This window comes from Neodiprion pinetum, chromosome 7 (assembly GCF_021155775.2).
Source record: "Neodiprion pinetum isolate iyNeoPine1 chromosome 7, iyNeoPine1.2, whole genome shotgun sequence".
NCBI lineage: Eukaryota > Metazoa > Arthropoda > Insecta > Hymenoptera > Diprionidae > Neodiprion > Neodiprion pinetum.
The window spans coordinates 2,429,404-2,443,199 of NC_060238.1; the positions used below are offsets into that span (position 1 = coordinate 2,429,404).

Here is a 13,796-nt window from a genome sequence, read left to right on the forward strand (position 1 = left end):
ACCCGAGGGTATTTAATTCGGGCTTTTCGCACCGCGATGGCAAAGTGACGCGGTTTTCCAGCTGATACCCGGGTTGATAGCCGGCTGCACCTCCGGATCTCGAGAATCTCAACGGTTGTTGGGTTAGGTCGCGTCGTTTCTTCGATCTCGTCGTACTACGTAGGCTGTAACCCTAACTTTGATAGCTAACAGGCTCTGCAGTTAACGTTATATCGCCTCTCTTCCAATCCCGAACCCTTTCCTCATCTCCGACTATTTATATTATTCACTCGCGTGTGTACTTAACCGCGTACCTACGACTGCTTGCAGCAAATATTCTCGCCGCATGCCGCACGTTCCAATGTACCGAGCTGGTCGCGCTCAAGTTTTATGGTAAACGATCATTAGGCTCACGCGTTGCTTTTACTTGACATTCAAATTTTATTCGGTTTCGTTCGTTCCTTGGAACTTGAACTCGCTCAACTTTCGAAGATGTAAGCGACGCGAGCCAGTTTCGAAGGCCAAAAACACGCCTTGAACACTAGACCTAAATGGTACTGACCACAATACGCGATGATCAGAAGTGGCAGAACGTTTCCCAATCCAGGCTGAGTTGTAAATCACTCTCTAACGAGGTTTCTCAGCGGAATGGGAGGCCATCGAGGCGGTTTCCGCGGAATGATGCGTAAATGGTCGTTCTCTGATTATTGTCCGTTCATCGAGACGATCATCACAGAGATGCCTTTTCCCTGTTCAATCCTAATTCTCGAGTGTTCGCTATTCTCTGACTCTTATCTGCAACGTGCTTAGAATTTCCAAGTATAACCAGCGCGACAACGATCTCATCCGAAAGTCCGTTGGATCAGCGAGCGGTTTTCTCTGATCGAGAACGCGGCTAATCGCTCTCAATGGAACAAAACGACGTCGATGGTTATACATACCTGTGCAATAACTTGAACTTGAGTGGGCACAAACCAACCCCTGACATACCGCTGGTAGCGTACAATAAGAGCCATCAAACGCTCACCCGTAACACATGTTTGCCCATGAAGAGACGAACCATATACCGGGACTCTAAAACGCCCGGTTATACTTTGACGCTGCCTCCGTTCACGATCCCTTTTCACGGATTTGATCACGTTCGCCGAAGAATAAGGGAGGCGGCATCAAAGCCGAGGGAATGCAGTGCCCGGCTCTCGTCAGTTCGACGTCCAAGAGGAACTGCCACTGCTCAGGTGTGTCGCACACCGGATGGAAAGTAGGAGTCGAGAGACGCCTCTTTCTGCCTCGCTCTTTTTACGACGTTATTTTGACGAGGTTTTAACCGCTCGTGGGTCCGCGACGCTCGTCGTTTACGAGACGGCCTGAAAGACCAAGACCAGGACCAGAAAGGGAGGAAGTGGGAACCCGTACCTTCGGGCCGCGATATTCACGCTCTTGCACACGGCGTATGTAATGGTTCGAATGCTCTTTGTTAACTAGCTACAATTTGCCACGGCGTAACTCCCCGGACTACGAGGAACCTCGACGCCGGTCTTATTTTCATTCCGTTTTTCTCTCCTTATTTCCTCCACGCTACCCTGCGCAGGCGATTACGAGGCCGATACATCTTCCACGTGCACTACCAACGACCGAACGAAGATCAGGCGAGTTTGATTCGTGAAAATGTTTCAATTTCGTACCTGAGGTAGCGTTTGAAAGTTTTCACAGCCTGTCCGAGTCGAAACTTAGCGCCTATACGGGAGTAATCTGCTTTTTCGACACCCTTCTTTAACGCTCAAAATTCTACCCCGCTAATAAAGATCCATCGATTCGGATCAATTATAGTTCAAATACAAAAAGTACAATTAAAACGTTTGAAATGGAATGAAAATCCCAATAATAGGAATTGGTTTACATATGAAGGGTTTTTGTATTCGTAAGAACGTTGATGAAAAAATACAGTAAAATGATTTCACAGTTTTCACGAGCTTCCAGCTCGAACTCTTTTCACCGTTCTCGCGATTTTCAATATTTTTCGCATCATCGAGACTAGCTCTTCAAAATCTTCCACGAAACATTTAAGCTTTCTTCCACCTTTCGTCGCTTGACAAACATTCTTAAAACCTTTCGTAGAAACAGAATTTTAGAATATTTTCAAGGCTGTGTAATCTATATATACACGTTCCTTCCAACGTTATTCTCCACGATTTAGACTTCGGTTTGTTTGCATTTCTAATAAACGATGCGTGGTAAAAATCATCAAGTGTTATCAACGATGTTAAATGCCAGTTATAAATGTATAACATAAAACTTGAAGCATAGTGTCGCCGAGTCGACAATTCAATAAGTATGAAAGAGATCATCGTTGATTGCAATAGCGAATAATCTAGACTACGAGGTTGCAGTTTGCGGAATCTAGTTGTAGATAACGACGATAAATCTGTTAATAATATTGTTTATGGAATCTAGCAACTTTTTGCATCGAACGCAACATGGGTGCGACTCGACGTCGAAGCTTCCATGATTATCGTGTCCTAACTATAAGTATAGGTATCCATGTTGCAGAGACAATCAATATACGTTGAAAAGTAATTTGCGCTATTGAATACCGGTAGAATTATAACTGCGCACATTTTATACATAATGATCGTCCGCAGCAACGATCCAACTAGATATGCAATATTAATGTTCCCCGCCAGGGTTCCTCCTCCTTTTTCTCTTCGCCTTATGCTTCGCCAACTCGTGCCACGTACTCGGATCGTTTAATTGATAATAGTTTTTCGCCGGTTCAATTACAGAAACGACACATGTATAATAGGCGCGTATAATGCTCAGGCATAACTATACTGTAGCAGCGTTTAACTCCTCGTTATTAAGACCGTATTAAAACCCATATTATAAACACGTCAGTGAATAATTTTACCGTAAATATAGAGGCCAATTAAATTCGCTGTGCGATCTTTCAGCGCCACTCTGCGTATATATATTTATATTTATATATACACACACGTATGCAGGCACCACAAGTTTAACTGCCTGTGTAAATATCAAGAATAAAAATCAACTCTGTTCTTTGCGCACTTGGAATATACTGTCTCCGTTTACTTATTCATTTTTTATCTTTCTATCCGTTTCCTCCCCCTCTTCCTCGTTCATCAGTATCGTAAATGAGACAATTTCTGCTTGATCCGCGTATATCGTTCAAAGTAATTTTTTTAAGCTGTAACATGTAGTTATTTTTCTCCTTCCCCTAATTTGCGAAATAATAATCAACTTGAACCGTCAATTATTCGCCAATCCCAACGGAAGATTGACAAAATATTGTTGGTTACGGTTCAATGCGTTGTTGGCGGGCAAAGTGGCACAAAAAAAATGCAAGTTAAATAATAAATGTAGGTACATTTATAAACGAAGTAAAAAGACGAGCGGGAGGGTGAAATGGGCGAGGGGGGGATGAACCACTCGTCAAATGCAACTGCACGCACTGATTTTATCTGAGAGTAAATCGTATGTCATATATATATGTATGTAAGGTGTATAAGGTATAATATTAAATAACTTTACATGGAATAATATAATATTATGTTATACGAGGGTATGAAACGCGCTCGTATATACGTCAAACCGAGTAGTTATCATACACACACACACACACACACACACACACACACACACACACACACACACACACACACACACACACACACACACACACACATATATATATATATGTATATGTATATGTATACATTTTTCATAGGAAAAGTTTATATACAACCGCATTATAAGGACTTGCGAAAATGCATATATATATATATATATATGTGAAGTTGCAAAGGATTGCGGATAAGGGATTCACGGGAGATTCGCTTCAGGATTGAAGCAAGGGAGTGAAGCGGGTTGGGCAGAAGGGTGGGGGGGGGGAGAAGGGAAAGACCGTATATTATGCCGGGTAAAGCAATGTTACCAACTCGAGAACTGGCGAACTAGCCGACAGTAAAATCCATTTTATGTCTACCTCGTAAAGTCAGTGAAATGAAACCCCTGGACTTAGTTTTCATACGTGTTCCAGGGCCGCCGCTGCTGCAGCGACGAATGCATCGCTCAAGCGGCAGCCGTTGAAAGAAGGAGAAGAAGGAGAACTAGGCGAAAAGAAAGCACGACTCGATTTTCAAATCCTTGCAGAGCCATAAGCGAGATTATGTTAGAAGAAATCGCTTCGAAATTACTGTTCATTTTTCAATTGCAGGGTACAGTATGAGACGTAGAAAAAATTATGGTTTCAACGACGAAGAGAAAAACTAGGATTAGTACGATATTGCGAAAATGATGATTTGAATGAAAAGAAAAAATTGATACGACGTTGTAAAAATTCGCGACTCATGAACGTACATGCATCGATATTGAGTATTGAGAAATTACGAATCTGTGGATGGATTGGTCGATACCAAAACGTTCGAAAACTAATAATTTGCAGATCAAATCTGATACGACTTTACAGAATTAAAATATTGTTAATCGAATTATCCGTAGGAAATTGAGAAAGTGATATCTGTAAATATTTTTTAATGAATTGAATTTGTCTCCCAGCAACTTTTTCGAATAGTTTCAAGAAAAATAAAGTTTTCGGAAATTGGTCAACGCGTTCGGATTTTATTCACGTTTCAAGTGGGTCACGTTTCTTTGACATTAAAATCCTCCTCCGAAAAACTCTGTCGTACAGATTTTTCTTTTATTTTACATTCTCTTCTTTTTCTCTTCTTCAATGTTTGCAAAACAGGGAAAACTGGGAATATTCAGGGAATATCGCCTGTTGGGAAGAGTCTTCTACTTTTTTTTTTTTTTTGTTTCTCTTCTTTCTTAAAAATCGTTTTCGAACTTCAACCGCGCTTCGTGAATTCGGTTAAGCTAACTTTCGGAAACGGTATCGTTAAATTTCTAATTACCCGTGTGAAACGAATCGATACTGCGTGTATTCTTAGATCCAAATTTGTATATTCAAGGTGCACAACTTCTGGAGCTTTCGGTCATATAAAATCTGTCCAACGTTACTGATAGTTTCGTCGGGAAAAAGTCAGGGGATTTAGTGAATTTTTATTTGAGCAAAATTCTCGCCACTCTGCAAAAGTTGGAGTTGCAGCAGCAGCAGCAGCAACAATTCTCGATTATTGGACGTGTGGCTCGGTTTGCCCCTTGCGACCCGAGACTCGGGGCCACGGTGCAGATACATACATACTTCGCTATCTAAGTTCCTCTTATCTCTTCACCGTACAGTGTAGCGCGTGCAGATTTTTATTACGAGAATCTAGTCTTTTTACTTTTTCTTCCACTTTGTTTTTTTTTTTTTTTTCTTTTTTCCCTCGCATTCATCGATCGTTTTCTTCTCTTTTCCAATTTCGTTGCCGACGACGACGCCGCGGATGCAGAGAGTCGAAAGATAGCGCTGCTCGACTGCCGCAAGGTCTCGCCTCGCTTCGTTATGTACTATGATATTTCTGCTTCTGTAATTCTCTGCGTCTAACGCGTTACAACTCAGTGCATAATATTACGTAACGTTAATTAATATTTTACACAAACTGTACGACGTTTCACACTACATTATATACCCTTGTAATTCAAAGCTATATCATATGCGAGTGCAATACAGTAAGGGGAAAAGAATTGTATGCTTCGATATTTTTCGAAATTTCAGTTTCGCAATAAGATTACTTTTAGTCAAAAATAATATTCCTTCGGTTTTTTATTCCCTGAATAATTGAAATCGATTCAATATTTTTTAATTACACTCTCCTGGCTGAAAAATCAAACTATTCTCGAAAAATAATAATTTTCATCTCTTTATAACATCGATCAACATGTAATCACGATCACGTGTCCAAATCCCAGGCACAAAATCTCTGTAGACTTCTATGCTAGACTGCAAAAGCAAAATTTAAGGAAGGGGTGTACGTATTTTTTTCCATTGTTTCAATGTATAGATAATTAAAAAAAAAATAATCAACTCAACCTAGTCACAAAAATTAATTTTTATCTTGAACGATGTTATAGTTTAGACATTGATAATATTTCTTCCTTTTTCGTTTCTTTTTTTTCTGTTCTTTAAGATTTGCAGATTTTTCGCAACTCCCGGAAAATCTGTCTTTTAATCTAACATTGAAAGTATATATTTATATATACGCAATGCACCTACATGCATACAACTTATCCAGTGATTACTTAACAACTTTTCCCGAGCGACGGGCGACATCGGCTACTATATAATATAATATGTAGGTATCTGCACAACACGCCACGCGTTGTGGCGCGACTCGATCGCTATCGGTAGCAACGACAAGACACGCCTTTTTATACCGGTCGTTTCAGTTCTGATTTATAGCTAGACCGGCTGCAGGCGATTTCGATGCTATGTTTTTTGTTTTGCTTATTGTTATTTATTTTACTTTTTTTCCACTTATCGATTTTCACAGGTTTTTTATTTTCTCTGACACTTAGATTATTTTTTCCCGACTAAACGAGTATGGTCGATTATTTTTTCTCACAATCTGTGCGAATGAAGTATCAATCGTTACCTGTTTGATATAATCAGTGAAATGTAAATGAATATTATTACCTTAAATTGAAAGATGTTTTGAATGTAATTATAAATTATCGAAAAACTTTTCCGCCATTGAAACGACGAACTGACGTTTGCCTTTTTTTCATCATATGCATCGTTTCATAAAAATACGATAGAATTGACCAATCGATTAATTTCATAACCGAGTCAATCAAGTCTTGTTCGATTATCTTTAGCTTAGTGGCCATATCACTGCTCAGCAGACTATCTCCCTATCTTCCCGTTTTCGGGACGCAGTAGAAGGGGCCGATTTTCTATCTTTCCAAAAACGCTCAATAAATAACGAAAAATCTTGTGAACGACGTACTTGCAAAATTCTTTTAAAAAAAATTATTCCTTTTTACTCATTTTTCTCCCGTCTCTAACGTCTCTAATTTCTCGATTCCTTTCCAATATCTGATTACAGTTTCGCCAAGGATGATCGCGAGACGCTGCACGAGAAACTGGACAAAAGACGGCGGTCTGAAAACGTAGGTATATAATATGCGCATAGACGATAAGAAGAAAATGAAGCTGGACGAAGAGAAACAAAAAAAGAATACAAAAATAACAAAAAACGATAATTAAACACCACCCCGATTCCCGACCGCAGAGAACAGAAATAAACAAATCAATTACACGAAGGAAAAAAAAAAAAAAAACAGTATAGAAATAAATAAATAAACAAATAAAAGTATACCTATATATCCACATTAGAATACAATAAATCTTATATCCTGTTAGTTTCGACGGTGGAGAGAATGTGATTATTTTTTGCTTTGTTGTTTTCTCTATTCTTTCTTTTTCTTCTCGTTCTATGGTTTTTTTTTTTTTGTTTTTTCTTTTCCAAATTTCCCAAATATATATATGTGTATATATGTATGCATGTATGTATGTATGTATGTATGTATATATATATACGTGTGTATGCCGGAACACACACCCACACGTGCATATATACATATGCGACAGAAGGAAAAAAAAAAAAACTATTTACATGTACCTTGTACGAGCGCGGACGTTGATTTTGATATGTAGTAATATCGACTCGAACTGTACAGCGCGTGATGAATATGTTGTACAGATTTTAATCACCTTACGCCGCATGTAACGATATGAATAACGACAAACAAAAAAAAAAAAACAACAATAACAATATTAATAATAGTAATAATAATTAAATAACAATAATTCCGATAATATTATTATTAACAATGTTCATGCTAATAAAGAAAATGATACTGACAACACCCACAACAACAGCAATGATACGGATAATAATAATAACAATAATATTAATGATAGTAGCAATAACGATAGTTTTTCATCGTACATCCAGCTCCAGCTATTAAACTATTTCTATACTGTCATTACTACGGTCAGCTTCTTCAATTCGTTTGTTCTCGACTTCAAAAATCTACGTGAAAGCAAATAATGTAGGGAAAACACAAAAATAAAATCATCAACGTTAACGATGGTAATAATAACGGCATTAATAATGTTGAGCGTATAATAACGGGATAGATTTCATATTCATATGATTTTAAAAGTTATTTTCTAACGAGATAAGACGAATTTTAAATTTCTGTACGTATTGGCTTGACAGGATAGAGAAAGAAACAGAGAATAATAATAATGATAACGATAATGATAAAAAAACAACAACAAAAATAAGATCAATTAAAAGCAAAACGGAAAAAAGAAATTTTTCGCAAAAATTCTTGCACATCGCGGAAAGAATTTGTTTCAATTCTTACGCTTCACTGTTAATATCAATGCGAATTATAGTAATGCGAGAAAAAGAAAGAAATAGAGGAGGAAGAAATCGAAATCAAAATGAGTGATAAAAAAATGATGGTTGAATTTCTCCGTCGTGGCGCGTACGTCAACGCTTATTTATACATACACAATATCCATACGTACGCTGTATACACATTATTAATTTACTCCTACTTGTAGGAGCAAAAAAAGGGGGAGGGAGGGGGGGGGGTGAAAGTTTCTAATAGAAAAAGAAAGAATGAAAGAAATCAAGGAAATATATCGCGGGAAAAAGAGCGACGATAGTAAGAAGAAAAAAAAAAAAAAACAAAAAACCCACGAAGTTGAAAGAATGAGCAAAGATTTAAATAAATAGAGAAAGAAAGAGAGAGACAGAGGGAGAGAGAGAGAATGAAAAGAAGAAAAGGGAACATTGTTTGCTTTTTTTATTTATTGTGATATTAGAATGAAAGTCAATCGATGCCAGCCCATGATGCGATAACAGATTATAGTAACAATTACGCGTTATGACTGCATTGACGTAGTTAAGCTGTAATATTATATATATATATACACACACACACACACACATAGGCTCCTAATCGCACGTGCTACGAGTTAATACATGTGTAATTGTAAAAACAACAATAACAATGATTGTAATTATTATTATTATTGTGATTATTATCTTTAGAAATAATTTGAGACAAGACGAAAAACACGTGAAAGAGGAAAAATTATATATGTATGTACATTATGCGTACATATATATATATATACATATGTGTGTGCTTGTGTGTACATATGTATCTCGGTAAATTATTTCTATTTTTTTAAAGAAGAGATGAGAAAAGAAAGAAAGAAAAAAAAAAAGAAGAAAATCCCGCAGACCCAATTTTAAGAATTAATTATTACGTATAATCTGTCGCCATATTTTCATTGTAACTGAAAGAAAAATATATAATATAATGTATACAGATACACGATATGCATATTATTATACATACGTATGTATATGTATATTGTAATTATAAGTATGATATTAATAACGATAATGGTAATTAAGTTGATTAGTGATTAAGTCGGAACGATTTGAATAAAAGATAAATAAATAAATAAATAAACAAGCGAAGGAAACGAATGAAACGATGAAAAAGTATAATTCGTCGGTCGTATGTTTTTGCATTTCAAACTGTCAATATTCTGTAAACGATATATTATATACCACATATGTATTTACACATATATTTTTTCCCCTCTACTTCCTGTCTTCGTTTATGAAAAAAACAAAACAAGACAAACAAACAATATGTATCACAAATTAATAACAAAAAAAAAAAAACACTTAATGTGTATAATATACATAACGCGCTGTAAAATATTGATGTACAATAGAGGCAAAGCATAAAATAAACGAAAGTAAATGAATATCGAAAGAAGAAAAAAAAAAAAAGAAAACCCCAGAAGAAAATAAACGGAAATTATACTTCAGCATTGCTTTTTTTCAATCATTCGTATTCGGCCATCCTCTCATCGACCGCGACGTTGCGAATTCGTGAATAAAGGCGCATTGTCGCAGGATTTTGAGATTATAAAAATTTCTGGATAATAATTAGACTACACGAATGAATGAAATAAGAAGTGGAAATATATACACACTGCGATAATAACGATTATAGCATTAGCTTTTGATAACGATTATAAAACCAGATAGAGAAGGAGGAGAGAGAAAGCAAATTATTAACTAAAAATCATCTGGCGAAAGGAGTTCGAATAAAATAGAAATTTTCTTTTTAAATAAATAAAAATGACGGATCAATCATCGAATGAAAGGATAAAAAGTCGGCGGTCACAAGTGTGATGGAAACACGTAATGGGTATTGTTGACACGAGACGTATGCAGCAGTCACGTAAATACGTGCAGGTAGGTATATATATATATATATATATATATATATATATATATATATATATATATATATAACGTATTACATACGCGATGTATAGAAACATCAAACACATATAACAGCTAATTAAACGCGACGTGCTCGCGTGTAAAATAAGTATTACGGAAGAAGAAGAAGAAGAAGGAAAGAACAAGAAGTTGAAAAGAGAAAGAAAAAAAAAAAAACACATTGTTGCCGGGGTGAAGAAAAAAAGAGTGTGCAAACATGGTTGTTTTTTTTCTGCTTTATTTATTCAAATCGTCACTACGTGCGATTTTAATTTCACGTTGCACCTAATAATGTTTGGCGATTTGCCCTCGCACAATAATAATAATTGTAATAATAATAACAACGATAGGAAATTATTGTTATAACGATGAAAATGATAACGACGATATCGATACAAACGCAAAGTGCATTTTACGAGAATTCATGACGAGCACAGAAATACCGAATTTCCAATTCGTTGATTCTTGTTAGTTGAAATTTTAATTTTTTTTTTCTTGTCCTTCCAAACGGTGACTTTCGATGTTCGTTTACAACAATTCGACCATGATTCTAATTTCGAATTCTATATCTTCCGTGTTCTTGAATTTAGACGCGATTTACAGACGCGGGATTGGCACTCAATTTTCAACATCGTACATACCTGCGTATATTATAAATATATATTACACGCGCGTGGATGTAACATTGAAAACGGCAAATGCAGCGAAATTTTCCATGGAACATTTATTATAAATTATTTTATACACATTTATTCATTCGCATAAAGCTAAGGCTGACGCTTGACGCCGCGAGAGTGGTTTTCTAGTCTTATCTAAGCAATACAGTTCTTAGTTTATGTCAAGAGGAGAGTGAGGCCGTTAAACGCCGCCAATCTTTACTGTCGCCTTTGAAAAATATATACTTGCGCTTATACGCGTCTCTCTCTTTGCGTGCACATGTTAATATCACACACACACGCACGCACGCGCGCACGAACGATGCATGCATGCATATTTGCGCGAGGGACGCGACTTGAACATCGCGCGTCTCTCTTTCGCTATAAATACACAAGTATGCATATTTCACACGTGTAAGAGACTCAAAGAGAGAGAGAGAGAGAGAGAGAGAGAGAGAGAGAGAGAGAGAGGGAAAAGCTGCAGGAATGACCGTCTAAAATATTTCTCTCTCTTTTTTTTTTTTATTTCTCACTCACAAGATAGTGATTTTAACTCTTTGACTCACAGTGGTAAGTATTCTTACCACCTATTTTATATCCATTTTTTTTTTTTTTTCATCTTACATTCAGAGAACTTTGAAAACATATTTCGTTGCGTTTTTTTCCTGTTTATAATAGTACACTGATAGGTTTTCAATACTCGAGAGTAATTATTGCGATATAATGTGAGTTGTTATTGTTAGAAATAAATTGATTGAAAAGTATCGTGAATATTGAAGGAATAATTCATTTTCGAAAAATTTACACCTCTACACGCGTATACATGTTTTACATAAATTACAAGTTTTTTTTGAGTCGCTGATTACAAATCTGAAATCGGATATCAAAAATTCAAGATGGCCAACATGGTGGACGAATATTTCAAGTTCGATCGAATCCGGAAAAAAACTCTGTCCAGGAATTTTTCGGGTCACTGATTGCGCATCTGAAATAATCCCGCACCAAGTTTTTTTTTTGTACGGTTTTCGATTGAATTCAAAAATTTTGTCCACTATATTGGATCCACCATCTCGAACTTTCAAAATGTGATTTCAGATTCGTAATCAGTGACTCCAAAAATAAAAAAAAAAAAATACAGAATACTATCTTGTTACAAAAATTGACTCACGATCAGCACAATTATACGTGACTGAAAGGATTAACTCTTACATGTATACGTTCTGTTTAAATTATTTTCCTGCCGCGTATTGGTTTTTTTTTTTTTTTTCTTTTGTATTTCAAAACTGACGCGTGCGTAAACGAGAAATTCGTGTCGATTAATTTTTTCATTCATTTTATTTCGAAGAGAGAAATAAAGGGGGGGGGGGGGAGGAGGGGGAAAGGGGTAAAGAAACGAAGCGAAAAATTCAAAAGAGACAAAATTAGGCCACCTATATTTGCATACCTACTTGTGGAATCTGGATACATCTATAGCGCTGAAATTATCTTTAACCACGAGTAGGTAAATTATGCTTGGGGAATGACACACATATGATATATATATATATATATATATATATATATATATATATATACACGTATATATGCAGTATTTGAAAACTGCAATGCAAATACGATCTTATGCATTACACCTGCATCCGTATATATTAAATCTGAATGACTTTAAACAAACTTGCGCAGTTCAATCTACTTTCACTGCGCGGTCTCGCAAACGCGTTTTAAGACTTTGTAAGTAGGCTTAAACGCGGTTCTTTTTTCTCCTCACGTCTCGTTTCTCCCCTTCTCCCTTCGTTCTGAGTTTCGCCAATTTTCTTCACTCACGAACCGAGGGGAAAAATGAATAAAGAATGATGATTTTCAGTTATCGCAGATTGGTAGAAATTTTTCGATTTGTGAGAGATAAAGTAAAAATTTCAAAAACGTGTGTATTGAATATTGGCGTAAAATTCCTTTTCGCAGTTTTCGTTTCTAATTTCTGCAAATCATTTCCATCTGTCTCTCCGCTATTAAGAGTGATGAAAAAAAAAGAAAACTTGAACGAAGTTTTGAAAAATCGCAATTCCCAAAACGGTGATTATAATTTTGCATCACAGTTTTGTGCAATTTTCTTAAATCAACAATATAACTCTTAAATTATACGATAAAATTCTTATTTCTAATTTCGTTATTTTATTTTTATTTTTCTGTCCATGATACCACGATGCTATGGGCGATAAAAAAAAGAAAATCAGTCCCACAACTGTATTCAAAACTCGAAATTAGCGTCGATCTTTCGACCAAAAAGAGAAAAAAAAAAAATTCAAACAAACAAATAAATAAATAATAAAACGCACATTGCGCACTGTATAAATTGCACAAATCGATATAATCGTAAATATCGTACGTAAAGTTAGGTATGTAGAATAAAATGGGGAATAAACAAGTAGGCAAAGCGCAGTGCAGCGTGAACAGATAAAATTCACCGCGTTAATTCTGACAAGTTAAAATTACGCCGCGGTGGGAAACTTTGCCCCTTGGACTGCCGACTGACTGGTTGGTCATAGAAAATTACATTGATCAACGGGTCCCGGGGACAGGTGCATGCGGCAGCGATATATATATATATATATATATACATATATACACATACACATCCGCAAACACGCAAGCGCATGTGTATGCAGGCATAAAGGCGGAGGGTGATATAGTAGCAGCGCAGCGCAATGCAAACGCATGCAATGCTGCAACTATGACGAAACGTCATATATATATAATGTAATATGTATGTATATATAAATATGCATTTATATTTTTATACAGGTGTGCATGTATAATGTTATAATGATGCGGATCAATACACGCGTAAGTCTCACGTACCTGTCCATCGGCATCG

The 13,796-nt window shown here is 36.2% G+C and overlaps 1 protein-coding gene across 18 annotated transcripts in view; it reads left to right on the forward strand.

Moving 5' to 3' along the window:
• Uxt (Uxt prefoldin-like subunit) overlaps positions 1-13,796 on the forward strand; it is an 84,058-nt gene that overhangs the window by 67,372 nt on the left and 2,890 nt on the right. For 12 of the 18 annotated variants that reach the window (XM_046634631.2, XM_046634630.2, XM_046634623.2 and 9 more), the window contains one exon: positions 6,984-8,699. The exons of 1 other annotated variant lie outside the window; for it this stretch is intronic. Coding sequence is in view for 2 of the 17 variants with exons in the window: in XM_046634638.2 (XP_046490594.1) it covers positions 6,984-7,047 (64 nt within the window). In the remaining 15 variants the exon portion in view is untranslated. Of the gene's footprint in view, positions 1-4,033; positions 4,779-6,983; positions 8,700-13,796 lie in introns of those variants that run through there. 5 more of the 18 variants (XR_006884180.2, XR_006884179.1, XM_046634638.2 and 2 more) reach the window with 2 other exon arrangements.